This window comes from Miniopterus schreibersii, assembly GCF_964146895.1.
Source record: "Miniopterus schreibersii genome assembly, chromosome: 7".
NCBI classification, from domain to species: domain Eukaryota; kingdom Metazoa; phylum Chordata; class Mammalia; order Chiroptera; family Miniopteridae; genus Miniopterus; species Miniopterus schreibersii.
In genome coordinates, this window is record NC_138108.1 from 17,512,177 (window position 1) to 17,539,485 (window position 27,309).

The 27,309-nt window shown below is 40.1% G+C and overlaps 1 protein-coding gene across 5 annotated transcripts in view; it reads right to left on the reverse strand.

The window, feature by feature from the left end:
* Positions 1 to 27,309, reverse strand: part of UNC80 (unc-80 homolog, NALCN channel complex subunit) — a 163,405-nt gene that overhangs the window by 54,904 nt on the left and 81,192 nt on the right. For 2 of the 5 annotated variants that reach the window (XM_081143314.1, XM_081143313.1), the window contains exons 27-38: positions 25,590 to 25,793; positions 23,591 to 23,691; positions 19,026 to 19,226; positions 12,153 to 12,260; positions 10,881 to 11,019; positions 7,305 to 7,486; positions 6,666 to 6,797; positions 4,959 to 5,145; positions 4,223 to 4,354; positions 2,364 to 2,507; positions 1,881 to 1,981; positions 834 to 920 (exon numbers count right to left, since the gene is read on the reverse strand). In XM_081143314.1, the coding sequence (XP_080999440.1) occupies positions 834 to 920; positions 1,881 to 1,981; positions 2,364 to 2,507; positions 4,223 to 4,354; positions 4,959 to 5,145; positions 6,666 to 6,797; positions 7,305 to 7,486; positions 10,881 to 11,019; positions 12,153 to 12,260; positions 19,026 to 19,226; positions 23,591 to 23,691; positions 25,590 to 25,793 (1,718 nt within the window). The remainder of the gene's footprint in view (positions 1 to 833; positions 921 to 1,880; positions 1,982 to 2,363; positions 2,508 to 4,222; positions 4,355 to 4,958; positions 5,146 to 6,665; positions 6,798 to 7,304; positions 7,487 to 10,880; positions 11,020 to 12,152; positions 12,261 to 19,025; positions 19,227 to 23,590; positions 23,692 to 25,589; positions 25,794 to 27,309) is intronic. The other 3 variants (XM_081143317.1, XM_081143316.1, XM_081143315.1) reach the window with 2 other exon arrangements.

Here is a 27,309-nt window from a genome sequence, read left to right on the forward strand (position 1 = left end):
GATTTTTATTATTTCCCTCGTCAACCAGCAGGTGGGCACTCAGGAGGAAAACCAAATCAGTCATAGAGAAGAGAAAGGAATTACAAATTTTCTCTGCACATCAAAGTTGTGGTGTAAGTTAAATTTATAATTCTGCTACAGATGTATATGAATAACCCTTCTATTTCCCAGCCTGCTAGAAGACCAATGATAGTGAGGGAGAAAGAAGAGTTTCTCTCAGCGTAGAAATTTACTTGGCCATCTGTCTGCCTGGATTAAGGTGCAATTTCAAAGAACAGGCATTATGTCAACAGTTCCCAAACCGCACATTTATTTAAGGTGCAGGAGAATACAAAGAAACTGGTAAATCCTGGAGGGTTCATGAAGGCGCTGTCAGGATGGCTTAAAGGACAGATAGTTGCCATGTAAAAGTACACTCACAAATACCTTCCACCTAGGACAACATTTTCTCCTGTGTGTGTGTGTGTGTGTGTGTGTGTGTGTGTTTTAACAGTGAGAGAAGAAAAGGGAAAAAATGACTAAAAATTACACGTAAACTTCCTTAAACCAAAATTAGGAACTAACATAAGGAAGCTGTATAATGCACAAGGAAGACAGAGAGAAAAACTGACACTTACTGAGTACCTACCACATGCCAAGGACTGTGCCAGGAGAGGTCTCTCCATATACACAGTGGTGGGTTTAGCTGACTATGATATTTAGCTCAATATGATTCACCTTTAGTCACATATTAATGGGAATTTATTGCAAAAAAATCTCCTAAGACCTTTTCTCGAGTTGCTGCTTCCTACTTGGAAATGAACATTTATAACCTATTAGGGGCTGAAACTCACCAAGTAGTTGAACAGGATGTGAGATGTCTGAGCAGGGAAGTCTCCAATATTCAGGAGAAGCTTGCGCAGCATGTACATTAACTCATCCTGAAAGAACAGAATTCTACGTCTCATTCAGCTGCCATGCTGTAGGAAGTAAAATCAACTTCTTGAAAAGTAGGAGGGTGGAGATTCCCTATTTTTGCCCACATTTGATTTCCATTATGTTCAACATTTTATCCTCTGTGTGATACTTGTTACATAGTATTTAAACCAGCTCTGACACCTTCTCCTAGGAGATAATATATGAAATCAGACACCTTTTTAAAAAAAATAAAAATTTAGACTGTCTGCAGGTCACAGGCAAATCAAGGGAAAGAGGCATATTTCATCAACTCTGTTTGCTATGGCTGCCAGGTGTGATGAAAATGTGAGGAGAGCCTATGTTGAGAAACCATTAAACAAACCAGGTTTATTGAACTTCATAGTTCTGCTTCCTAGGTTTTGCATGAAAAAGATAAAGCTAGGCCAAGAGAGGATAACCAAAAATGCAGTTAACCTTACCTTTCAGAAGCTAAACTAGAAAGTAAACAGGACCATACCAAAGAAATGAGCAAATAATTTTTAATCATCAGTGAATTTTACCATCGCTCAGAAAACTACTTAATATTTGGCACAGTCTTCTTACAGGGTGGACAATTAAATTAGAATTTTTGATTAATGACAAGTTTCAACATATTGTAATAACCCCACCTGCATCCACCACAGACTACCAAGAAATCAGAATTCAATAGATGTTCCCAGGACTAAGAACATACTGAATTTAATCTTTGTTTAAAAGACTGAGAATCTGTCGGTATCTTAAGGTCATCATTACCAGTGTACCTCACTATGGAGACATCAGTTAATGAAGAAATTAGAAACAAAACAGTAAAGTTTAATATTGCTCATCCTTGTCATTATCATAAGACATTGACACTGCATGCACAGCACTATGTAGTCCATTGCTTGCTTTTAACAGTGTTCATGCACTTAGCTACACTATATATATAAAAAAGAGGAATTTACTTGTCTATTGCTGATGGTCAGTTTTTCCAGAAAATGTCGAAGAACTGTTGATGGATCTTCAATTAGACAATTCCACAAGACTTGTTGGGCCACAGCACTCACTTTAGAAGAAAAAAGAAATTGACCATTTGTCTTAAATGGAAATAAACCTATTCGATAAAGTATTCAAACAATTTACTAAGCTCTAATTAGTCTCCTTTTTTGCCTTAAAAAAGTTCTGTTTTTTTATTGAAAGGCAAATATTTGTTCTCTTTGTTGTTGTTTCCGAACATTTGAACCTGTAAAGAAAAGGTAACAAACACACATAGGATGATTTTTAGGTATTAGCATTACTATCGTAAAGAATATATTTGTGATATATAATGGAATATCATTCAGCCATTTGTGACAACAGGTTTGGACTTGGAGGGCATTGTGCTAAGTGAAATAAGCCAGATGGAGAAAGACAAAGACTGTATTTTGGTTTTACTAGTAAAACTGTACCTGCTACTCCATCTTCCCGCACCTCCCCATCCTCCATGAGATGAACAATGGGGAGCACTGCTGCACAGATGCACGCTGGGAACACCGCCTGGGGGGGCTGAGGCACGTGGTGGTTTGGCGTGTGTTCAGTGGTGTGCTCCTCATCTGAAGCAGGAGACATAATTGGGGTGCTTTTTTTCAGTACTGTAATTCTAATGCGACAACACTTCTCAGTTCAAGGCCTATGCATTTAACATTCTTTGGTATATAGATATCCCAGCATCATTTGTTGAAAAGACTTTTTCTTTCCCTGATGAATTTTCTTGGTACCCTTTCCAAACATGAAATTGATATAAATGTAATGGTTTACTTCTGGTTGTTCAAATCTATTCAATTGATCTGCCTGTCAAGCCTTATGTTAATGCCACAGAATCTTGATTACTGCAGGCTTGTAGCTAAGCTGTGAAATTGGGAAATGTGAGTCCTCCAGCTTTGTTCTTCATTTCCTAGATTATTTTGGCTGTTCAAGGATGTGGAGCAACTGGAACCCTCATACTTTTTGGTAGGAAAGTAAAATGATACAGCCACTATAAAAATAGTTGGGTAATTTTTCTTGCAAAACTTGCACATAACTGTTCATTGCAGCATAATTAATAATAGCCCTAAAATGTAAACAACCCAAATGTCCACTAACTGGTGAACTAATGAAATGTGGTATATCCATATAACGGAACATTATCTGGCAATTTAAAAATATGAAGAAGTGATAAGTGCTACAACATGCGACAACCTTGAAAATATACTGAGTCAAAGAATCCAGTCAAAAAAGGCCCCATATTGTATGATTCCATTTATATTAAACACAGAGAAAAGGAAAATCCATAGAAACAGAAATATTATTTCTTGTTAGGACTTTGGGGAAGCAGTGGATGAGAAATTACTACTGATGGTATAGGGTCTCTTTACAGGGTGATGAAAATTTTCTAAAATGAGATAGCGGTGATGATTGCACACAGTGAGCATACTAATAACAACTGCATTACATACTTCAAAAGGGTGAATTTTATGGTATGTGAATTATATCTCAATAAAGGTGCCGTAAAAAATATAGATGTGCCTTGGGCTCCATCTCCATGAGTTGTGATTAATTAGCACTGGTCAATTTTGAAAGTTCCCCAGGGTTGTGCAGCCAAGCGTTGAGAACCATTGGTTTCTGTGCAATTTTTTAATATGACTTTATAAATCAGTGATAAAGTTTGCATAATCATGAAGCAATGAGTGCCAGATAGCTGCTCATCATTAGAGGGAGCATATTTTTTAAATTCTTGGGACTGAAGAGCATCACATTTCCCCCCTGGAATCAGATTTCATTACAGGTATAGCATGAGCTTTGGTCTTTCTTTGGTTGTTTAATGATTCCAGAACAGCATCTTAAAGCATCCTACTGGGTCTTGGCCACACACTGGAATGCCCTGAGTAGATTTTAAAAATACTGATGTGTGGATCCCACCCTTAGAGATTCTGATCTGGTCCCGGCTGTGGTTTGAGCATTTTTTAAAAAGCTGCCTGGTTGATTTTAATATGTAGCCAGGGTTTAAAACTGTTAAATGGCTAGAATAATGTCTACCGAGCTCTCAGCAATATGATTCCTTGAAATGTAATTAAAATAGAGCCAACTTTTAAAGGACAACTGCTGGGTAAAATCAACAATAATTTTTTAGGCTACCACTCAATCCAATATTTTTTTAGAACTTCCAGTCATGAAACAAGCTATTTGATGAAAGCAGTGTAGTGTCACGAAGTGAGATAATGTTAACTGGAAAATGTTTCAAAACCCACAAGTCACGAGGAATAAATATCACATTTGCAAGAGGACACACCTTCGGCACTGACAGCTGACCGTACTGACCAGACTGACCCTCGGCGGAAGGAATAATTCCTGTGGGAAGTGCTGGAGGTACAGGATGGACTGACAGATAGTCGGCGGGATGCCAGATTGGTGACTTCTTCTACTGGCAAAGAAAATGGGGAATGTGAACTTTGGTTTTATAACAAAATAGGTTATCATCACAACTATAGTTGTACTTACATCACAAGTGTATAGTGCTCTCAGAGCATAAAGCTTAAGTAATTTAAAGTGTACTTAGAAACGGGAAAAAATATATACAGAAAGAGGGAATTCCTCCCAAAGATTCCACAAAAGCAGGGCAGAGAATGGTTCCTGAGTCATTTTCTGACACCAACCAACAAACTGTCTGCACTTCTGAAGGTTGGAGGTAGTTAATATACTAACCCCATTTTAATGATGAAAGATTGATTGCATCTACTTTAATAAACACGCTAGATTCGGCTGTTCCCTGAATCACAGTCACCGATTGGTCCATTCTCAAACTGGTTCATTCAATGTGGCTAACATCTTCCTCTTGAAACAGGCTGACTGTGATCATTTAGAAAACTAAGACTTTTCTCTCTCTTTGGATACTGTTAGGGGGTGAGAGAGAGATAGAGGAAGCATATCACCTCATTTCACATAAAACTATCAATGTTTATTTTAAAGCAAGTCCTTTCCCTTTCCTGTGACTCAGCCCCCCAAGAAGTCCCACGTGTAGAGGGCACCTTCTTCCTCTGGCTCTGAGTTGGGTGTGCAGGTGGGCTCGTAGCAAGCCTCCTGGGTGATGGGGATGGCGGTGATGAGGCTGGCTTCTCGACCAAGACGTTTCTTCTCTTCCTCCTGCTGCAAGTTCTTTAAGATGTGTTCTGCCCTTTGATGGGAGCGGGACACAGCCCGGGCTGAGAAGGATTTCTATGGAGACACGAAGGCAAGTTTATTTAATAGCAACTCTTCTGCAAGGTCACAATGAATTACACAAATGTGGTACTCTGTCCTCAGGTAATGTTAGTGCATCTGTGATCTAATTTCTTGGAGATTTACTTATTTTTCTACCAAGTTCCCAGGTTGGTACAACTAAGCTATTGTTTTTCACTCAATCAGAATTAATTCTTTAAGAATGTCTGTAATTTCTGAAAAAATCTAATTTCATCTTTAGGATACGGTTTGATATCAATGATTCACTTTTTAAGCATGAAAATCAAATAATTTTTAATACTCTTTCTAAATTTTTTTGAATGTGTTTTAAGTAAGTCATATATTTCATAAGCCTAATAAAAGAGAAAGTCAGAATCATGGAAAGGAGGAGGAAAGAGATCTACCTCTCATATAAACCCATTACTTATGTGATTTATTTCAATTTTTAAATTTCAAGTATCTACCACAACGTAAATACATAATACTTGTATTGTAGATAAATACAGTGACACACTATAAATACTTAACAATATTTGTAGAAACAAAGTTACTGATGGAAATTATGAGAGTTGACAGTGTTATAAATTGAATGTAAAATCTGACTCTGTTTACCAGCAGCTGAGGCATAACAGATGAGGGGACAACAAAGGAGAAAGCATTCACCCTGCACAATGGCCATTCTGTCTGTGCCTCAGTCATGATGCTTCTGCTGAGACAACTGCAAGAGCTTCGGGGACAAAGTCAGTGGCCTCAGAACAGGGCAGTGATCCCTGGAGTTCTTTGCTACCAATACGAAGTAACTTCTGTGTATAACAGTTATTCCACATCTCTTTGTGGCCAGTGGTCATATAGGGTTTCAGGGACAGACAAGAGGTATTGGTCATTCTTCTAAAGGGCTGCATTCATACACGTCCCCTTTAAGCAGAATCTTAACATAAGACTAAGGGTTTCCTCAATGAATGGCGCAACAGCAATTTAGGGCCCTTGATGGACCAAATGGCAACCTATTTTCAGAGTCGGGGTTAAGAGAATTTAACCAGGGGACTTGGTTTGAAATTCACTGTGAACTTGGAATAAAAAATGTGCTTGTCTCAAGTGAATCCATCACCTATATGGGAGGACAATAAAAGATCCTTCTGCTAGTGGTTCAGATGATGAAATGACTGCACATGGGGGGGGGGGGGGAACCAGGTGTGCCTTTTGCTTTGGCAGGAAACTCATCAGATGCAAAGGTACCGTATGCAAAAGAATTAAAATAATAGATTTTGATGGGTAGAGTTCAAACAAACATTTCCCCAAAGAAAACTATAATGCCTAGAAAATGTGTGATACGCAAAATGTTCAACCCAACTTCGCACATTCAGCTAATCTTTAAACAACTGTAAATAAAAACAGCAAAATACTGTTTTATTTGCCATTTACAATGGCATTTTAAAAAGCGCCCTAGTTAATTTGAATAAAGGGGCACTCACATGTACACCGTGAAGTCTGGGGGAAAGAAAGTGCCTATTACTCACAGACTGGTCCTCATTAATGGGGTCCTGGACACTCCCGCTGCACTGAGGGACCCACGGGGGGTCAAACATCGGGACAGATGGCATTCCAAGCACTGGCGAGGGCAGGGTGAAGTTTATACTGGGAGGCGGGATCTGTCAGTTGATACCAGAGGAAGAGGTAAGATGGAGAATAAGCTTGAATGAGTCAGAAGTATAATCGCGACATAATCTTACAGAGCAAAGGATGTTACAGAGTATTGGATGAACCTCTCTAGGGCTCAGTTTACTCATTAATAAAATGAAGGGTTTCAACAAAATGATCCCTATTTTTGTTAATCACCCCATCCTCCAAAAAACATCTCTCTGTGTATATATAGCAAAATGTTTGGATGATTATACACCAAACTTTTAATTGCTTACCTCTGGGGATGGTAGTGAGAGCTAGAGGTTTATGGAGACTTGACTTTCTTACTGTATGTTCTTTGATGTTTCATTTTTTTAACAATGAGAAATGATTCATAGCTGAGTTAAGTTTACTTATATAATCAGAGAAACAAAAAAAGAAGCATCTCTTGGGCCATACACTGTGGACATGAGGTTCAAGGATTTCAACAAGCCTTGGTTTGCTGATCTAATTTCCACATGGGAAGGATCCCTCACCTTAAAAATCTGCTGTGCTCCCTCCTCCATCCGGGGCCAGACCTGATAGCGAAACCTCCAGAGTGTGTGGAACTTGAGGACGGCGTTCAGCCTCTGCACGGTCTCCGGGTGGTGGAACTCTGACATCAGCATGTCGGACACGGCCTCGGGGACTTTCACCGCACACAGCAGGAACATGGCAGCTAGAGACAGTCAACAACTCATCAGCTGCACAGCTTTTAATTTTGCTTGGTTCCTGGGAATGCAGAGAAGGGGGAATTGCTCCCATCTCCTGAAAATGACTTCTGAGCTCATTGAGCCAGGCCACCACCACCGGCAAAAGCAAACCTTGTTTCAGCCACTGGAAACCAAACATCATCCTGTGTGTCATCCAGTCTTCCAGTAAATGGGGCGAGGGCAGCGACAGCAGGACATTTCAGTAGAATAACTCACTGTAGGCAAAGTTTCCTTTAGCTCACAGTGAAAAGGGAATGCCAGAGGATGCAAATGAAAAAAGGAAACTGAATATTGAAATACCGTTTTTTAGAAAATGGCTAGAGGCGTCTTATAATAACCCTGGGACAATACATAAAAATGTCAATGAAAAACTGTCTCAGTTACATAAGATGTGTTAAAAATAAAATCCACCTTATAGGCTTTATTATAAATTTCTACCCTTCCGAGAGAAAGAAGAGATTGAGAAGCTGAAAGAGATTTCATAAATCATATTACTATTGCTGTTTTTTTAAAATTTCCAGAAAATACAAATGTCAATGAGAGAAAGATCAGGTGCCATGAGTTATAAAGCTAATGAATAATGAGAATATGCATGAATCAGATACAACCGAACAGTTTTAAGAAACTAAGGTTGACTTTATGGAGCCAGTAAAAGCCTCTTGGAAAAAACTGGCCTGGTACCTTGCTTACAGGGTTCCCTGCAGCCTTACCAGGTGAGTAAGGAAGATCACTTCCTGGTAGGCCCAGGAAACTCAGCGTATGTTTGGGACTTCAAGAAGAGAGGAATTTACCTAAATACAGGGTAGGGCAAAGTAGGCTTACAGTTGTTCATATGGAAAATAATTGATTACTAAAATAATTGAAAAACAATGATTACTAAATAATAATACAAGGATAAACTCTGTGTTTTGTGTACTGGCAGCTGTAAACCTACTTTTGGCCCATCCTCTGTATAGTTATTATAGGTGAAATCTGATGGTGAGTTTTTGGTGTGGCTTCTTAGTCTGTAGAGGCTTTTAAAAGTCAAATCTAAGATTTCTTATGAAAAGTTCCAGCAAAGCACATTTAAAAAGAGGTCAAGCACTATACTTGCTGCACTCATGTAAATGATCCAGCCAACTTTAAAGATACTGGATTTATTTTGCAAACAAATTTGTCTTACTGTGATTGTCTTGGAGAGAAATATGGGTGACTGTTGATGAAAAAATTATGTTTCAGTAAAAAATTATAATATAACTTTGTGGGTATCAGATTCTAGTCCTGTTCATTGTCTGAGGTTTTATTATATATCTGTACACAAAACTGGATCCCAAATTCTTCTAGTTTCCTCAAATATCTGGCTACAGCTCTCCTAACTGACATTTCCAATTTTTCCCCCATCCTTCTGCTTTGGAAGCCCTAAGAACAAAGACTGCCCTTGAACCTGTTTGAAATGAACCATATTAGGTTCCCGTTACTACCCAGGAGGCAGCCAAACTTCAGGGACTTGAACGTTGGCTCCACATTTTCCAACTAAAAAGGGCTCCTCCAAATCCCTGGAACTGCACACCAGCTGGAGATCTAAAACCAAAGTCGACCAGGAGGCTCTCCCCCAGAAGCAGATGCCGTCTTGTGGTGAACAGCTCTCTCAAGATCACAGGTCAAGATCTTCACCCTTTTGAATGAATATGAAACCTTTATTTCTTTTGCCTTTTCACCATTTCATTTTTTTCTCTGTTAATGCACCTTAACTCTGGCAACTATTGCTGAATCTACTGCTCAGGCCACAGCTGCACAACAAAAGTCCCTAAAGGTTCTTGCTAAGGTGGTTTTAGAATTATTTACTTGTTGTCTGTGTCATAAAGAATACCTCATGCTGTACCTGGATCAGCACCTCTGGTGTTGCAGCAAATGCAAGAAATTAACACGTAAGCCAGCTGGCTAGTGCCCTTTCAGGTACATTGTTTGATTTATGTGATACCACTGGTTTGGTTCATGGGGCCCCACCTAAGGAGTATCTGTCAGTCTCTTGGTATTATCCTCCTAAGAATTATCACTGTAGCCTCCCTGGTGTGTTATGTTCTCTCAGAGGTCTTATCTGCATGCTCACAGTCATCAGTAACACATTAGATGGGCTCACTGTGCTTAGAGAAACAGAAATGAGATGAACAGTGGGAGGAACAGCAGAAACAATGCTTCCACGGATCTGACGGCATAACCTATGAGTTTCACAGTGAGACAAAAGCAGCTTAACTCTAATGGTGAATGAGAGTGTGCTAATACCAAATTTTTGATCAATCTCTCATGTATGAGAAGGTGACCAAAAGAGGGAATATGTTAAATTAGTTAAACGAGGAGGCCATTAGACTGATGTGCCTCTATGCCATGGTGGCCTATGTAAGCAAACCAAACCCGAAGCCTGGAAATGCCTCAAGGTTCTAAATCAATACTCTAAGGACAACCAATCCCAAACAGCCAACTGGGCTTTAAGCTACAGCCAATCAATAATTGTCTTACTTTGCTTCTGTCTTTTCTCTATGAAAGTCTCTCTTTGAGCTCGGGTTAGAGAGCTCCTCATCATTTCTGGATTGGCACTGCTCAATTTGAATTGATTTTTGTTCAAGTAAACTCTTAAAATTAAAAAGTGGCCTAGATATAAATGAAAAATGCCAAGTGCATATGGTGTTGTCCTGTTTGTGTAAAAAAGGAAACATGTGAAATCTACATACATACTTACATCCATATATATGCCAGTGTACCCTACGTGGGTCCTGAGACATTTAAACAGCTTCGCCTCTGGGGAGGGACCGGGGGTCATGGGGAAAAGAGTGATACTTTTAGCTTCATACACTTTTATATTATTTGAATTTTCACCATGTGTATTTTGCAATTAAAAGAAGCATATAAAACTAAAGAAATATGTTCAAAAAGCAGGAAACAAGTGAAGAACTAACATTTTGCATCTACCATTTCCTAGCTATGTGTCACTTAAATTTTGACAAATTTGTTTTGATATTGTAATTTGGATATAGAACATTGCTCACATAAGATTTACGAAAGTGAAAGATGATGGTTCATGGTAAATCTGGAAAATCAAACAAAAAAAGAATTTTATCTTATATGAAATATAGTGAAAATGTAGGTTCTGGGGAAAACCATTCTCTATAACTTGTTAGCACCCTGGGAGAGACCCACTGCTCCTGTACAAACTATATAGTGAAATGAAGAGAGCATGTAGAACCTAGGCCTGCCTCCCTGCAGTGCAAAGCTCTGTTTAGAGCTCTAGCAATTGCTGTCCATCTGACCTAGGAGTGAAAATGGAACAAATGTTTAAATACCAGAATGCGTCGCAGCAGGACCAGGCAGGTGGTCTTTCCTTACCTGCAGCCCCAGCCATGTGCTCATCCATGCTGAGCAGGAGCTCCCAGGCAGCTGGCTGGATGTCTCCATACATTTCCTCTGTCAGAATTGGTGCTGCCTTGATTAGCAGAGATAAGGGAGCAGGCGACAGGCTCATCACCTGGGGAAAGACAGAAACCATGGCTTATAATTTTTGAAGACACTGATTGCTCTACTCCCCTTGAACCCTAAGTACCACTTCTCTGTTGGCTTTCCTTGAACGATCTTAGAATATTTTCTAAAATGGAGCATATTTATTGGCATGGTGCATAATAAATTTTATACCTTATTTGTTGGTGCATAATTTTTAAAAAATCATACTGATTTTATGATGCTTTCGCCATAACTGATCTGCAAACACCTAATAAACAGTAGAATGTACAGCTCTAGGAGAAAAAAGTCTCCAGCCAACATATCTGCTGAGAGTCCTGATGGCCTTTCAAAGCATCCTGTTTTCCTTCCTATTAGAAGCTGATTTCCACTCAGAACCATGAGCAGCCTCTAATTTATAAAGGAGTTCTATTCAGAAAGTTAGTTTTCTAAACTAGTGTGAATTTGGATGGCATTTTCCCTTTGAAACACTATTATACTTTATGGTTATTGCCCCAGATTAGCCCACAAAATCCTATTTAATCCATTATTTCAGATAATTTAAGCAATCAATATATGTCCCAAGCAAGTCTAAGTCTTTAACCATCACTTTAAACACTTTCCAGAAAATCATAAAAAAATAATTTCTCCCTGGGGAAATGTATTATGATTTAATGCTTGGGTTACACTAACAATATATCAAAGCATCAAGCTCTGAATAAGGTAAGTGTACTGTTTTATTAATCCATACATAATCCCTTGAGATGATTCTGGTTATAACCCTTAGAGGATTATAACTAAGACTGAGAGAAATTACGTAACTTGCCCAAGGATGGGTGCCAGAGGCAGAATCGGGATTCCAGCCCAGACCTGTGAGCACTGTCATCACATGCTGATGGGAAATTAGCTCCATTGGTGTAGGGAGAAAGGGAAGAGGCACTGTTACAGCCAAACTCCCAAAACCGTCTCAATGGAAGTTGGCTATCTGGCAAAGGGGGATATTTTCCTTGCACACTTGGTGGCACCCTTGTTCACAGGTTAAAGGGGCCATTGTGTCAACACTGTCCCAGTTGGCACTGTATGTCCCAAACATTAGCAAACAGGGTATCTGGAACCCCCTCCCTGTTACAGCTCCACGAATGCTTCTGATCCAGGCGTCAATACCTGCAGTCTGATGTATTTCAGCATCCCAGAGTCTTTCTTCCCTTCCAGGTTGGCATCTGAAACTCTCTTCTTCAGAGAAGGTGTCCTCAGGCATGACTTATCTGAGCACTGGAAAGTACAGGGATAAGTCACGAAGAGTGTTGTGCTCTCTCCAAAACCAACAGTGCAATTTCCCCAAATTCTCCAGACAACCCTCTTCATCTCATTGGAGAGATGATTTCAGACTTTTTTGTGGTGCCACAATTTTTGAAAATTAAAAGCAGTTAATTTTGTAATAAAAAGAAAGCTTAGAGATATTTAGCAACAAGCTCTTCTTTATCACTGAGGAAACTAGGATCCAGAGAGATGAAGTAACTTGACCAAGGTGCAAAGCTGGTTATTAGCAGAATAAAAAAACAAGGACCTCCTGACTTTCATTTTAGTGTCAATTATATTCCACCGAGCTGCTAAAACACAAATCTTTTGAAATATTAAGTCAGTTAAAATCCACTCTACTTAAGAATTCCTTTATAAGGTTGGATGTTAAGAGTCAACCATTTGGCCCGGCCGGGCGTGGCTCAGCGGTTGAGCATCGACCTAGGATCCAGGCAATCGGGGTTCGATTCCCGGTCAGGGCACATGCCCGGGTTGTGGGCTGCAGCCGATCAGTGACTCTCTCATCATTGATGTTTCTATCTCTCTCTCTCCCCCTCTCCTTTCCTCTCTCTGAAATCAATAAAGATATAGTTAAAAAAAAAAAAAAAAAAAGAGTCAACCATTTGGTCATGCAAGAAGGAAAATATCTCAGGGAGGAGAATTAGAAAGTAAAGATAAAAGACTTCTCTGGGAAGAACACGTTCATAGCACCTGTCATCTAGGCCTGAGTTGCACAGGTAAGCTGGCTTCTTTAAAAAGCCATACTCATCAATAGGAGGCAGCAGTTTCTTGCAAACTGGTCCCTGAACCAGGGTCCAAGTATAGGCCTGATTCGTCTGCGTAAACACAGAGGAGGAGACAATGTCCTCCGGATTCCCTAAATGCCAAGGAATGGAGTGGAAGGAGCAGCTGGGAGCATGATCGGTCCTAACGGTGACAGGCCCTTGTTTATTTATCCTGAGTATGGATTCTTCTTATTTTTGCACTCCAGCTGTGCAAAGAGGGATCCATCCCTTTGTACGGAATAAATGCTCATTTGTTTTTCCAGTGCCATGTCAATGAAACACTTTCTCCCTCAATGCCAAAGGGAAAAACTGAACCCCTTAAGAATTTTGAACAGTGCACCACAGTGTTATAGATGGAGATATTTTGAAAGAAAAGGCAAATCTAAAAGTACATGCATGTTCCAAGAAAGTCTTTCAAAACTCTTGACAAAAAAGACCCAAGACAGCGCATCTATTATGTGACTTGTATGGAATGAACTCTTAAAATGAACCTACTTGGAAACTAATCAGAATTTGCTGTGTTTTCTAAAGGTAAAAACTTGGAAGCACATACTTGGGTGCACATTTGGGGAGAAAAACCTTCAACATTTTCTGTGAATAGAAAGCAATATACAGCACAAATATCACGCCTAATTTTTATAATTTGAACAGTTCTAAAATTATATGTGACAATCATTTTCCATATAAATACAAAGAATGATTGTCATATATAATTTTAGAAGCATAACTTTTTAAGAAGTCAAGTCATTTTAGAAGTGGCATCTCTCTTTTATTCGATTTATAAAACAATACATACAAATTGCAGAATATCTATAAAACACAGAAAAATATATAGAAGAAAATAAAAATGCCTAAAATCCCAACCCAGTGAGGGTCCTTATTGGTTTCCTTTTAGACTTTTCCCTCTTATGCATCTAACACAACTGTAAGGATTTTATGGATGTGGTACACCATTGAAACAATTCATTTCACTATGACCTTATAACGAATATTTTCCAGGTCATTACAACGATTTTAAAACATGTTTTTTTTGAATTTTGTAAATATTTCACCCTTTTCTCCTTTGTCTGGATATTTTTAAATGAAAAATTTCCTTATTATCAACATTAAAAATTTATTTTAATAAACACCAGTCAGAATTTTTGAAAAATGTGACTTTTTTCCTAACATTTAAGTGGAAATTTTTAAGTCCAGAATTATTGTTCATTTTTAAAATGAACCAAAAGAAGTGGAAAACACATGATGAGATATTGAGATGTCCGGATATTTTGTCTTTTTCAAGGTTACTTATGAAAAACACTTCTTGATTAAATTACAGGAATTTTAATCAAGCAGATAAAATACTCAGCTTAGAAGAAAAACCATGAACATTTATGTTTGTCTCTGACACTGGGAAATGTAAGGTTCTGTTTAATACTACCTACTGGAAATAGAAGGTGTAAGTCAAGCTTCTCAGATATCAACTATATAATATTAGTTTTCTTAGAAAGCATGGTGTGTTCTGGTGGCCTCATGATAATTAGGATGCTCATTTTAGTGGAAAGGGAAGGAAGGTGGAAGGGCTTTCAAACTAATGTGAGGGACTAGTCACTCTTCCTGAATGACCTGTTCATGCTTGAAAGATAGATATCACAGTGGGTTCATGTGTGATGGACACTTGTATACACTATGTGAAGGTCCTAAAATCCCTCTACTGGTGTGACCCCTAACTCAAACTAACAAGGCCATTATCAGTTGCTTCTTGCTTTGGTAACTTGGTGTAAAACTTAGAAGACAACTAGGAACTGAATGGAGTAGGAGGCTGGTTCTGAAGGTATCTATTGGTTATTAGTGGTTCTTGGAAAAATTAGAAATTTCACTGAACTGTGAGGTACACATGGAGGTTGAAATTACACACCAAGCAGGGACCTGTAAAGAAACCCAAGACCAAAGGCCAGAACTTATTACTAATAGAGGATGCCATTGATTGTCGAGTCAGTCTACCAGAGGGAGCACAGTCAGTGGGAGGCAGCTACACAGTCCCAAGAGCTGTCAGGGATATTGGGGGGAATGCTTGCTATGGGATGGTGTAGAAATTGAACTACTGTCAATCTCTTCTCTACATATGTCATAGACATATTCATTGTCTTCTCTCTTCATCCTGACCACCACTGATTAAATTGACAACGCAAAACCAATTCTTTGACTGGTCAGGGATCTATCACTTGTGATGTCTGGATCAAAAAGAGAGGCGTTGAGCCCACCAAATACCTGTCCTTGGTGATTAAGGGACCTTGAGTTGGCTTTATGTGGTGATGGTTGCTGGGGCTGAGAAGTTATGATCCAAATTTGGGATTTTCAGTTTAAGTACAAGATGAAGAAAGCAAGGGGAGCTGGTCAGGGGACAGAGATGAGTGAGCAGATGGAGATGATGCAGAAAGAAGCGGAGATGAGAGACTGTGTCTGTCCTGAGAAGAACAGCAGCCTTGGTTCTCATTCCTTGGAGGCGTGGCTGTGTTTCTCGTCTGTCCCTGGTTCTGTGAGATTCTGCTGTATTCTTTGAAGAAACTTTCTAATTACTCGAATACATTTCAGTTGGTTTTTGTTCCTTACAATGAAAGATTATTGACTAGGGAGGCATAATAATTATTTTAAATAAAAATTTTATTTACCTACTTAGTAATTCAAGAATATTTATTGAATTAACCATATGTCAGGGACTGAGTTAACCTTTGGGTATATGCTTAGAAGCAAAGCACCCATAATGTTTGCCCTCGTGGAAAGCGTATCTACCAGGAAAAACAGAGAGCAGCTTTTACCCTCTTTTCATTGTTGGCAGAAAGGACAAAAAAGTTTTATCTACTCCTTTTTTTCATCAGCAAGCACTAATTAAAGACTTACTCTGTTGAGAACATAGCATTAGGCAGGTACGGAAATGTAGGAAGAATAAAATAATTCTTTGGTGAACTTGATATATATATAATGATAATTTATAAAAAAAACAACCCTTAATTTTGGAAGTGCACTAAAATAGACTAACAGGTGTACAGTGAGCCTCTGAGCACTGAGATGCAGATGAGCAGGGTAACTAGAGTGAGCTAACAAAATGTATTAGGCCCAGCCGGGCGTGGCCCAGCCGTTGAGCGTCGACCTAGGATCCAGGCGATCAGGGTTCGATTCCCGGTCTGGGCACATGCCCGGTTTACGCGCTGCAGCTGATTAACGACTCTCTTGTCATTGATGTTTCTCTCTCTCTCTCTATCTCTCTCTCTCCCTCTCCCTTCCTCTCTCTGAAATCAATAAAGATATATATTTTTTAAAAATGTATTAGCTGCCACACACACATTCTGCCATAAAACCAGTCAAAAAGGAAACAGGAACCATATACCAATTGGTCATATGACTTGATTTTACTCAGACCACTGCTTTCATTCTTGATTTATTGCCTACTCTGTTTTCCTTTTGGTTCTGTGGGCACTGTTCACGGATATGACAGATTCAGAACAGGCAAATGGAAACATCATGGGAAGGAAAAACCAAACAGAGCTTGAACAGGAGGCTGGCATTCTGGAAATGAAATGTTTACTGAGAAGACTCAATACATCTTTTCAGCTCTCTGCCTGTGTGACTAATTTCAATGAGTTAAGAAGAGCGAACACTCAGTTCTGCTTTGCTTTCTCTTTTCCTTTCAGAAATGTAAGCAATGCAGAAGGTTGGTAAACCCTTTCTGCTGCTTCAGCCCAGTGTCCTGGTTGGGCCAGAGGTGGGGGGCACTCACGAAACATCCCAGAACTATATGGCCCCCTTAGTTATTCAGTATTTACTCTCCCTCTGCTCTAAGTGAGGCATCCGTTAGATATCACATGGGGTACAAAATGTGTAAGACTGCCTCAGTTCTCAAGAAGTTTATAATTAAAGAAGAGGAGAAACAGGTATGTCAATAGCCCCATTTTGCAGACAGAGTGATTTTTAAACCTCTCAGTGCTTGCCACGAGCCCAGGATAAAGAACAAAATGACTTCCCACAGCCTGGGGAGCCCTACGAGGTCTGGTCTCTCTCTGCCCGTGCAGCTTCATCATGCACCACAGTCCTCTGTGCTCCAGCCGCGGTTCTTCGTGCTCATTTCTTCTCTGTGGTTGGAAAATTCTGTATCCAATTAACACCTGTGCATTATCAGTCAAGGCGCATCTGTCACTTTATTGGAGAGGCTGCCATATTTCCCCTGACAAGTTCAAAGCCTTGTTCAGAAGCCCTTGCAGCACAGTGTGTCTCTCCTTCATTATGCTTATTGCTGTTGCAATTTTACGTCAGTTTAGGAGGTTTATTTGATTAATGTCTGTCTCTCTAACTAGACCGTGTACATCATGTGAGGGCAAGGACTATATCTCTTTTGCCCACTATTGTACCCATCGCATAGTATGGACTTGGCATGGTCCATAGGTTCTTTAAAAATCTGTTTAATAGACAGGTGGCTGGATCAATCGATGAGTGATTAATTAAATGAAGAATCATAAAAGGACAAGGAAATGCCTCACACAGATGCTTCAAAAAGATACTCAAAGATCCTATCCCTTAAATGAGATGCATGAAATACACATATTTTTCTTTAGGATCTCTTGTATTACCAAAAAATTTTTCAGTGAACCCATGCTGCTTTCATAATAAAAAAAAATCTTAATTTAAAAAAATCCCTTTGCGAGCTAAAACATTACAAATTGCTGCACAACTCAACTGTGAAATTTTTATTCTTGCTCATGTTCTCTAGTAGTTTGATTTCTACAGAATTGTCATTCCCCCAACTCACCAAACCTGGCTTGCCAAAGATCCTCATCTCGTACTTGTTTATTTTTTGTATCTCCCAGAATATCTGGCCTAATACTGTGCCAACAGCAGGTGCACAATGAATGCTCATTGAAATGAATAGGTATTATATAAAAATCTCTTTGCAGAACCACTTGGGAGAAGCAGCTGCACGGGCCGCCAGCAGCACTCAGTCGGGCATCTTGGCCATCATGCCTGCTCAGGGGCAGGTGGGTAGCCCAGGGCCACCCTGGCAGGAACAGGGCAGCAGGCTGCTGACTTCATTTTCTGCCAGCTCAGCTGTCAGGAAAGTGCAGCTGAGTGCTCAGAAAACCTAATAGTTTCTTGAAGGAGCTCCTAGGTCTGATTTGACCTAGATTACTGTTACCTAGTTATCTGTGAATAGTTGGATCATTTATTACTTATTTCTTACTACATGATGGTATCAGTTTCCTATTGTTGCTGCAACAAATGACCACAACCTTCATGTTTTAAAACAACACAAATGTACTATCTTACAGTTCTGAAGGTCGGAAGTCTACGATGGATTGGCAGGGCTGTGTTCCTCCTGGAGGCTTTTGGGAATCATTCATTTCCTTATCTTTTGCAGCTTCCAGAGGCTGCCAGTATTTTTTGGCTCATGGCCCTGCCACACTCTTAACCCCTGTGTCTGCTGTCACATCTCCTTCTCTGCCTCTCCTGCCTCCTTCCCCCCCCCCCACTTATAAGCACCCTTATGATAACATTGGGCTCAATTGGATAATTCAAGTTACTCTCCCCATTATATATCTTTATTCACATAATCAAAATTCCTTTTGCTGCATGAAGTAACATATTCACAAGTTTCAGGGATTAAAATGCAGACATCTTGAGGGGATTATTCTGACTGCCCCAATAACCTACTCTCTGCCACATCCCCCCCCTCCCCCGAGTTCATATTTATTCATGGAAATAAGACAAAACCTAGGAAATGATCCTATGTTTATTCACGGACAGGAAGACAAAGCATTTGTCTTTCTTGCACCCATCTTCTACCTTTGTTCAGAATCACAGAGAGCTGCAGCCTGTAACACAACTGCAGTGGCCTAAAGTTTTTGTTTCCAGATAAAAGATTATTAGGGCATCATTTCCCCTAAAACTGGCATATTATTGTACTAGCTGATCATTCACTCACCTCTTTCTGTTTCTTGCCCCTGAGGGCCACATTGCTGATGTTGCTGCTCTCCCGGAGGGAGTCCACAGTATCCCCATACAGCAGCTTGATGGCCCTGACCAGCCGGGCACAGGAGCGGCTGTGGTGCAGGTAGCAGTGAGGGTGGCAGTAGTCCACGTGGGTGCAGATGAAGCTCTGCTGATTGCACAGCAAGATCATGACCTGGAACACAGACATCACGGAGACTCAACCAGGCAACCGGAGTACAGACAAATGGGAACATACATGTGGGGTGGGAGATGGAAAGTCAGAATGTCAACTTTCCTTGGAGTCTTGGAACCACAATGACTCAATAATTCCCACAAGAGAACAAAGAGTAAGAAGCCTTTATGTACTTGGCTTCCTTTGCTCCCTCCATTCACAAAAGATGTTTTTGAAACAATAAAAGTTTAAGTGATCTTCAAAAACTTAAAAAGATTATTATGAAGACTATGATTTCTATATACTTCCAAATGAAGATTCTGAACTTAAAATATCTTATTATTTTAAGGAACCAGATAGAAGAGCATAAACGGACGAGAAGTTCTGTCCCAAAAGACTTGGCTGACCTTTGACAGCTGTAAATGGTCTTTAACTCCAGCCTCCCTTCATGGGACTTGAACACATTTCTGCATCTTCTACCCTGAGCTATAACCTCCACCTGGGCCTTGAACTCTACTGTAGAGTTTTATTTCCTTTCTCCACAAACTAGTATTTTTCTTTGTCTTTTGGGTCGTCCTAGCTCTTCACTTGTCGCTTCATCTGGCTCAAATTCTCACACCTCCTGGACTTCCTAAGTAAGATTCCAGAAAAGAACTCAGTTGATTTAAGAATATAGTTATTTTAAGGTAAGGAATGAATGCTTCAGTTGTCTTCCCCAAAAGGCAGTAGCATTCCTAGAGCCACAAGGTTAGTCAGATATGCACAGAGTGATCCTCTGAATGCTTCTACCCTTCCTGAAACCAGCTCCCACCCCAAGCCCTTCCCTGGGAGAAACTATGTGCCATACTGGGTGGAGAGCATGATGTAAGCCTACATGAGGAAGGCCAGGCCAACCTGCTAGGTGGGGATAGCCCACAGCTCTTTAGGGATAAGAGGCTTCGCTTATTCTGAGACAAAGAAAAACAGTAATAACCTGCAACTTCCATACCCGTCAAACACAGCTATCAATGCCTCATACTCATCAAAGTTCTTAAAAAATGTGTGTTTCCTGAGCAGAATATCCATCTCTCTCCCAAGGTTCACTAAATATGCCTGATATTCCTATTGATACTGGTATAAGGTGGGGCACATGTAAGAACTATAAGGCTTCCCTTGTCATTCTCAAATCTGGTTGTTTAAGAGAAACACCAAGAAAGCTTAACAACAACAACAAAAACCCATACAAAACAAAAACAAACAAAAAACCAACAACAAGTAAAAAAACAAAAACATGAACACATTACTGAGTTTAGTTCTTTAGGAGATCCAATTTAGTAGATCTGGGATGGAGGTGGAGGTGACCTAAAAATGTATAATTTTAAAATTCTGCCCAGGGATGTCCCTTGGGTGACTGTTTTCTCTTCTAGGAATTTGTTGATTGTGTAAGGCCAAGCAGAAACCAATTGACAAAGCACAGTGAAGATTCTGGCAATTTCACTGTGATATGTAAACAAAACTGGAGTTTCTGATCCATCAAGAATGAGGGGCCCTAGGACATACCTAAAATTCCCACAGAGAACCTCAAAAGGCTTCATATTAAGAAGTGTGTATGTGGGGAAAGGAAGAGATAGAAATCATACAAGTCAAGTCAGCTTAGTTCCTGATTGGACTGAGGTGATATTCTTTGCTGTCTGCCAGAGGATAGGGTGAATCATCTCTGGAGGTAGTTAAAAATCATCTGGAGCCTCTATAATTCTATAATTTCTAAAAATTAATAAACTCTGTTTGAGAGCAGTTTTAGGTTCACAGCAAAATTAAGCAGAAGGTACAGAGAGCTCCTGTATATCCCCTGCCCTCACACATGCATAGCCTCCTTCATCATTAACATTTCCACCAGAGTAGTGCATTTGTCACAATCAATGAATCTACACTGACACATCATTATCACCCAAAGTCCACGGTTTACATTAGGGTTCTTTTTGGTGTTGTATATTCTATGGGTTTTGATAGATGTATGACATGTATTCATCACTGTACTTCTATGATTTTTCATCCATCATATTTAGTACTCAATGAAATGGCTAAGCGTATAAAGGGGCAGGACCAAGAAAAGATAATAAATTTATATATTGAGTTATCAGGCACGGACTTTAAAATACCTATAATCAATTCTGATAAAAATGTGACTTAAAACATATTTTAACTGAATGAGCATATGATGTATCAAACCTTGTGTGATATAGCTAAAGCTGTTTCTAGAGAACAGTTATAGCATTAAATGACTGTCAGCAAAGTGACTGAAAATCAGTATGTAAGTATCTATATCAAGAAATTAAGGAAAGAAAACAAATTGAACTCAAAAAAATTAGAAGGGCCCAGCCAGGGATGGCTCAGCGGTTGAGCGTCGACCTAGGATTCAGGCAATCAGGGTTCGATTCCCAGTCAGGGCACATGCCCGGGTTGTGGGCTGCAGCCGATCAATGACTCTCTCATCATTGATGTTTCTATCTCTCTCTCTCTCTCTCCCTTCCTCTCTCTGAAATCAATAAAGATATATTTTTTTTAAAAAAAGTTGAAGGAAGTAATAAACAATAATAGCAGACATTAATGAAACAAAAATCAAACATTCCAAAAAAAAAAAAAAAAATCAAAACCAAAGCCAAAGGCTGATTCTTTGCCTTATAAAATTGACAAACTTTTAGTAAGATTATCAAAAAAAAAAAAAGAGAGAGAGAAAAGATATAACCTACCTATATCAGAAAATATAAAGGCACATCAATGTAGATCCTACAGAATTTAAAATGGCCTTAAGAGAATATTAGAAATACATTTTTGTTAATAAATGTGAATACTTGGATTAAATTAACAAATTCCTAGGGGCAAAAATCAATTTAGTAAACTGCTCCCAGAGGAAACAGAAAATCTGAATGGTCTTAAACATATTACATAAATTGAACCTATAATTAAAAAACCTCCCTACAAAGAAATTTTTAGGTCTAGAAGGTTTCATCAGTGATTTCTTCTAAATATTTAAAAAGCATTTAATTGTTATCTGTTTAAACACACTTCCAGAGTGTGTGTTTGTAGAATACCACAAAGAAAACTAAAAAGCATTATTAAAGGAAATTTAAGAGGTCCTAAATAAGTGGAGAGACATAAATCAATGGAGAAATATACCATTTTATACTTGGGAAGACTCACTATAATACAAATGTCAATTTCTCAATTTCAAATGGTCTTTATATTGAATACAAGGCTGCTTTGGAAGCTTTTTTATGGAAATCGACAAGGTGATTCTAAATGGAAATAGGCCTAGCCAAGAAAAGATCAGACTGTCTAGAAGAAAAACAAAGTAGGAGGACTTACACTCATATAAGCAATAGAAACAGACACGACAGAGTATCTAGCATATGATGTAATTATATACATTTAAAAAACAGACAAAATTACTCTGTGGTGTTAGAAGTTACAATAATGGTTACTGCTGGGGAGGGGTAGTAACTGGTAGATGGCCCGTGTAGGGCTTCTAAGGTGTTGCTGAGGTTCTTCTCCACCTGCGAAAATGTACTGAGCTACATACACACATAGGTTTTGTAGGCTTTTCAATATGTAGGTTGGACTTGACTAAAAAGTTTACTTTAAAAACAGCTGCCTCAGAAATCCTCAAAATCAGGCAGTTCTGGGGACTACTTCAATAGTGAAGGTCAGCACTGCAAAGTCTGAGAGCACCATGCGCCAGCCAGCCCTCATCTGATCCTACCCCAAACTCACACTAAAACCTGATGAGGTGGTGACAGTCCATATCTAAGATCAAGGACAGTGCTGGCAGTACCTTGCCAATTGTGGACCCAATGCTTTGTTTCCTTACCTTTCTCCTTTCTTCATGGCCAGCTCAAACCTGGAACTCCAATCTATGCTCAGTTTCCTTGGATCCCCTCCTGCCTGTGTCCGCTGGCTGGCCCTTTGAAGTGCAACCTTCTTTATCTTAGAATCTCCAGGTCCTCGTTTACAATTCAATCTAATACAGACTTGAGACTGACACCACGACCTTGCTCTCAGCATGTGTAATAACCTGTATAAAGCTGGTCATGATGGCCTGCTTGCCTGCGTCACTCAAGCTGGGTTGACCACCAATCTGACCTAGCTACTCGTGGTTTTCCCCAAGTTATAGTGACCCAAAAGGCAGCCATAATAAAGAACCCTTGGTCTAAGTTAAACTTAAAAGGAATATTATCCTGCAGAATACCAATCCTAGTGAGTGCCAAGAGGTTCAGCCGCAATATGAGCCTATGGCTTTTCTTGGAGACTAAGTCAGATTGATGGCTTTAGTATAGATTTTTGTCCTATCATCATGGACCTTTCCCAAGGCTGAAAGAATCCCAGGGATTTCTGAGATTCCTACTTACATGAAGCCATGACATGTTCCTGTGGTAATTCTCCTCTGTGCCGGCTGTACTCATTCCTTCTGGCTCGATACTGGGCTCACTCGCACTCCAAGGGCTCCCTTCTTCAAAAGAAAAATACCAAGAGAGGTTGTATTGTTCAGTCTCCTTGGAGAGCACGCTGGTGTGGTATAGTTCTCCATGCTTTTGAATCCTAGGGCAGACTACCGTGGCCCAGTGGCTTTCAGGGCATAGCATTGATTTTAGTGGAGGAATATTGATGGGAGCTGTTCCCTTCGCCACCAGCTGAACTGGCAGTTACAAAGACATTTATGACCTCTGTTATGTGGCTTCCATTTTGAGACATGGAAGCAGAGAAAAAACAGAGTCAAGTCCTTGAATTGCTGAGATGAGCAAGTGATTGGTCAAGTGTGCCCAGATCCTTTCCAGGCTGCCCAGGTATAGTTAAGCAGGGACACCAACCAACCTGCAATGGCCACAGAGTGCTACTGCCCCCCCACTGCTGGGACTACGGCTACTGCTACTATTCCTAACGCCACCTGGCTTTGCTCTCAGTTATTTCAAAGGTGCGCAGGTGCCTTGGAAAAATGAAGGGAATTTGGAAGCAATTGTGTCTAACTGTGGACAAAAGGGTTTCCTTCTGTGGGAAAGTATGAAGGAGACACCTCTCAGGAATGCACTACCTTAGTGTAATAGACAATGAAGCTTTGCCCTCAAATCTAAGAGCTTTTCTGGACCTTTACTATGACAAAACCATGTGTCTAGCCTGGCTATTTCAACTCAACTGGTCAGGCTGAATTGACCAATTCAAATAATTGAAAAACTTCCCCCAAACCTAACTGACGATATTGCTATAGTTTCAGACCTATAGCAAGTCACAGGTTTTCTTCTATTGTCTTCTTAAAACATAAGCCGAATCTTAAGTAACACATAAATTAGCTATTTTCAAAGGCTAGGGTGCGTAGGTATAGAAATATTTCCTGTTTTAAACTCACTTTGATGAGATATACTCAGCTTCTACATCAGCAGACTTTATTGGAAATCTACCCACATTTCCTGGCTGGCTTCTGAAACGACTTACCTAGAAAGGAGAGCTTTCTCTTTTGCTTCTCACAGAGGGACTGAATGGCAAAGGAAGTGTTACTTCAACTTGTACTTAATAGTTAAACTCTAGGCAGCCGGGGAGTCTTATCTGCATGCCTGCTTCGTCTTCATCCTTCCTACTAAGGTGGCAACCAGAGCCCAGGTGGCAACCAGAGCCCAGGTCTAACACATTTGGGGATTCCCAGTCTCTTTGAATCCTACAACCCCAATGCTCTAAATGTACATAGGCCTCACCCTCAGGTATTTAACCCACTTTAGAGTCACCCCTAATTTTTTAGAGCATCCCTTCAGGGTAGGCATGGAGTAGATGGAATTACTCCCATCGTTTAGTTGAAGAAAACAAATTCCCAAGATACCAACTTGCTGAAGGTCACGAATTATCAGCTCTAGACAATAGCTCCTCTCTGATGTTTTGGTTGCTTTTAATGAGACTTTAAAACATAGAGGAACTTTAGCTAGCGGTCCCCCAGGGAATACCTATGTTTTGCTTAAAAGGTCCTGATCAGAAGAAACATCTGGATTTCAAAAACTGCCCTTGTCATTAAAGTATTTGTTCTCCCAAATATACACTCAATGTCCTCACTGCTGAAACTGCGGTCCTTGACCCAGCAGCATCGGCTTCACCAGGGAACTTATTAGGCATCTAGACTCTCAGGCTCCCACCCCAGACTGAGTCAGAATCTGCATTTTATCACGACTCCCAGGTGACCCATGTGCACACTACAGTGTGAGCAGCCCTGCTCTAGAGGGTGGTATGGTTTTCAAACTCAGAATGATCCAGCCTGTGGCTCTGCCCTCCACCTTTTGATGCATAAGAACATGTATTTCAGCTGTTTCAGGATTTGGGCCCTGTCTTCCTACCCCCCGTGTCCCTGCACACCCCACTCCTCTATGTTACCTAGGTCAGTGACAGTGTCCCTGCTCTGGGACAGCTGCAGCTCCTCAGCCTCAGACTCTGAGTCCTGCCGTGATAGCTTGCTGCTCTTTAAGCTGCCGACCCGGAGAATGCTGGACAAGGAACCCCCCTTCTTCACCTGGAAACTGCGGGTTCCTTTAATCTGGAGCAGGCGGGAACCTCCTATCCTGATCTTCCTGCTGGGAACTGTATTGAAAGAATAAAATAGGGCTTTTTCCCCTTTAGTTTTCCCCAGCCAGTGTGAGATCCAAGCTCTCCCCAACTTGTTCCTGAACAGCCTCCTCTCTGTTGGCCAGGATGGGCAGCGTGTCTGGACAAGGAGCTTCTCCCAAGCCCGCAGTCGGGCGGCTTTGCTGGGCAGGCAGGAGGCTGGGTCCACCAGGAAGGGCTGGTGCAGCTTCTTTCTTGGGCACATAGCTCATGGGTGCTGGGAACAACCTGCTCCCTTTCTGGCCCAGGGTTCACAAGCATGAGTGTGCCCTCGCAGCAGCATTTTCTAGGACTGTTAGTACATTTACATAACACGGTTGCTCCATTCAACAGAAACACAGACCACCTGTTTTTGTTTTTCTTTTGAAATGGGACTTGTGGAGTTATGTGAGTTACTGAGAGTTATGTGATTTAACATAACTCAGAGTTATGTGAATTACGTAAACCCCTTCATTTTTGAATACCTCATCAAGAAACAAAAACAAGAGGTGCTTCTCTCTCCAACAGCAGCAGTGGGTTCCGCTCAGCTCCTCAGCAAAGGCACTAAAGGATCTGTTCTCACTGGGGTGTTTTGGGTGAACGTGAGTGGGAAATGGTTCCATTTTCAATGCACCTACTGATTTCATAGCATCCTCCTTTCAGTCAAAAGGCTGGGTGAGATGTGAGTCCAAATGTTGCAACACCCTGAGCCAACCTTACAGTCTACATCTACCAAGAAGAACATGCATTATTCATCCTTAGTGTTCTGGAAGAAACAGTCATCAGTGAGGGAAATAAAAGGGTAAAACAACATGTTTAAACTTGAAACCCACTTTTTAAAATCAAAAGCATCCTTATTTCCCGTAGTCACAGACAAATCTCTTTGTTTTCCTTTTGAAGATTTGGTGTTATCACACATTGATTTTGTAAGGGTGGAATAAAGAAAGTTTTCAGAGCCTAAAGTCATTGTCAAGAAGGGGTCACTTTTGTAAGGTTTCCTTATTAAGACATGAACCAGATTTCAAGCTAATTATTTACAACATTGCGATTAAGATTACCTAAAGTCCCTAACAGAAATATTGCACTTTAGTCTCAGGTTTCTCACTCACAGGAGAGTTAATATGTGATTGTCACAGAGCTCACACAGCTCTGTAGGATGTTAATTAAATGAATACTTTCAATGCCCAGAATAACTTCTGTTGAATAATGTGAAATGTTTAATCTCTGATTTACTCTTGTGATTGAGAAAGATGAAAATTGTCGCCACTCAGCTGGCAAAGATCTTGTGGAGCTCACTGAGCACATCTGGATAGAAGTGTACATCTGAATAAAAATTCTTGCAGCACAGTTGGGTAAATTCCATAAAGACTAGAGACTATACTACTCTCTTTTAATTATAGCACAAAACTCATCCACTGCATTTTTTCAATATTATTTTTAGGCTTGATTGAGACTTTATGACCTACCTGAAATAAATTTGAAATAGAATATAATTATCATTTTTAGCGATTGT